Source organism: Mus caroli, chromosome 6, assembly GCF_900094665.2.
Source record: "Mus caroli chromosome 6, CAROLI_EIJ_v1.1, whole genome shotgun sequence".
Taxonomy (NCBI): domain Eukaryota; kingdom Metazoa; phylum Chordata; class Mammalia; order Rodentia; family Muridae; genus Mus; species Mus caroli.
This window is the reverse complement of record NC_034575.1, coordinates 121,295,051-121,297,206: the sequence shown is the minus strand read 5'-3', so window position 1 is coordinate 121,297,206 and position 2,156 is coordinate 121,295,051. Positions and strand designations below refer to the sequence as shown.

At 51.1% G+C, this 2,156-nt stretch overlaps 1 protein-coding gene across 1 annotated transcript in view; it reads right to left on the bottom strand.

Annotated features, from left to right (window-relative positions):
- Nucleotides 1–2,156, bottom strand: part of Vwf (von Willebrand factor) — a 137,928-nt gene that overhangs the window by 97,568 nt on the left and 38,204 nt on the right. The window contains exons 7-8 of the mRNA XM_029478271.1: nucleotides 1,417–1,570; nucleotides 456–568 (exon numbers count right to left, since the gene is read on the bottom strand). Of these exons, the coding sequence (XP_029334131.1) occupies nucleotides 456–568; nucleotides 1,417–1,570 (267 nt within the window). The remainder of the gene's footprint in view (nucleotides 1–455; nucleotides 569–1,416; nucleotides 1,571–2,156) is intronic.

Here is a 2,156-nt window from a genome sequence, read left to right as displayed (position 1 = left end):
TGCAGAGACAGGTGGGCTGATTAGAGGTGATGTGCAGAGATATTCTTGGAGAGATGCCTGAACTGACCAGGGACAGGTGCTCAGGCTAGACCCACCTAGGTGCCATAGAACACAGACCAAAGAGTCCCTGCTAGAGGATTCTGCTTGCTACCCCCCCCCAGCAGACAAAAGATTTAAGGAGAGAGGCTTGATGCAAGCACCATTTACTAAACTTTCATTTGGAAGGACAGCTAGAGTTGTCAGATGCATAGAAAAGATGTGTCCTCTGATTTCTCTCTAGGCATAACGTTTGCATACCACCATTGCCTCCAACACCCGCTCAGATNCCCCTGCCAACTCCCCACCCTCTACTCTCAACCCAGGACAGCTCCTGGTCCACAGGCTGTTGCCCCCTCCCGTCACAGCTTCCCCTCCCCAAACCCCTGGGTAGACCAGGCTGTGTGGTATTGCAGTTACCAAGTGTTGCAGTCCTGAGAGAGGGAGGTGCCAGGAGGGTACCGCTTCCCAGCGTGCACGCAAGGACAGTCGGAGCTCTGCACACATCGGTCTTCATCCAAGAGCTCTCCCTCTGTTCCAAGGGCATCAGAGATCTCAGTGCCATCATGATTCTTGCTTATCCCTCCCTCGTAGAACCCCGTGGGCAACCAGAGGCTTAGCGCTTCTTCTGGAAAACTCTAAGACAATGCACTGTGACGTTTATTCTTGACACTTATGGAATATGAGGGAGGGAGATACCAATTCTCATCCTACAGAGGAAACAATGGGTCACAGAGCTTGCTCAGGGTTGTCCAGTAGAAAAGCCCATGAGGGTCGGTGGGGGCTTCTCAGAGGAATCTCGAAGAACTGACTCGACACTGTGTGTGTGAGCCTGCTGGGTTATTTATGTTCATGCCCTAGAGGGCTGAATCGAATCAAGCATTTTGTNCAACATCATCCAGGAGAGACGTCATGAGCTTCGGGACTTCCTAACCNGTATAACTGAATACAGCTCGTGACCGTCACTCAGTCTCCTGGACATACAGGTTCTAANGAAAAGCCCTTTCCAGCTGAGCACACATGGCAAATCCAGGACATATTGTGNAAGACCTTTTTCCCAGACTGGTGTCCTGAACCCTAACTGAGAAAACAAAACCACATCTCAGATTAGGCCAGGAGCTCCCTGAACAAGGTCAGTTCTGGGACCGAGACAGTTCCCTAGACAGAGTGCTTTCTGAGTACAGTACAATGGGAAAACATGAATTCAAAATAAGGCCCAGTTCAATCCTGGTCTCTCGGTACAAAGGCTTTCAAAAAGCTAAATAAAAGACCTCTGATTTCAGCCATGAGGGTAAAACACAAGTAGCCTTCATCTCTCTCCCCAAAGCCCAGGACTCTGGCAGGGCCTCAGGTTTGTAGATGAAGAGGGACGTTCATTACCAGGGCAGCTACAGCCGTCTACACATTGCTGCTGACACACTTCATTGATAGACAGGCTCTGGCAGGTTCTGGGGCAAGGAGACACACACTCCTTATATTCCATGCCAGCTGGGCAAGCTGGACCTGAAAGACAAATCAAAGGAGTCTCCCAACGCTGTGGACCCAGCAGCAGCCTCCAAGCCACACTTGTGAGCGAGTGCAGCCAGCCTGGCGCTCTGACTGTCCACCCTGTCTAAAAGGTCCCGGGGACCATCTCCACCCCACCAGCCCATCGTCCCTCTGCAGCCAGCGTTGCCCTGAAAGAGCATCATCTGTTTTGCAAGGTCCTAGCTAAGACTCATGCCCGGTCCAGACACCCTGCCTCTCGGCTATCTGTTCTCCACTCTCCATGAAGAAAGCTTGGCCATCATTTGTCTCTAGGTGTTCTGACCTCTTCATCTAAAACTTTATCGGGGTAACGCCAAATTCTGGGCTCAAAAGGAATGGCTTCTAGGAACTAGGACGAAACCCTCACTTTCTCCTCTTTGAGGCTCTCTTCCTCCTGGAATTGGCTCCCAATAAATGCTCCCTCANTCCCAGCTCGGGACACACTCTCTCCATGCCCACTTGGATGGTACTGACTTACTTCCATGTTTTATTAGGCTGCCTTTAAGCCTTATTGCCTAACCATCTCTCTGATCACCACATAGAGCACACAGATCCTCGTGGGCAAAGCCTGCCTCTCCTGACATAATTGCCCC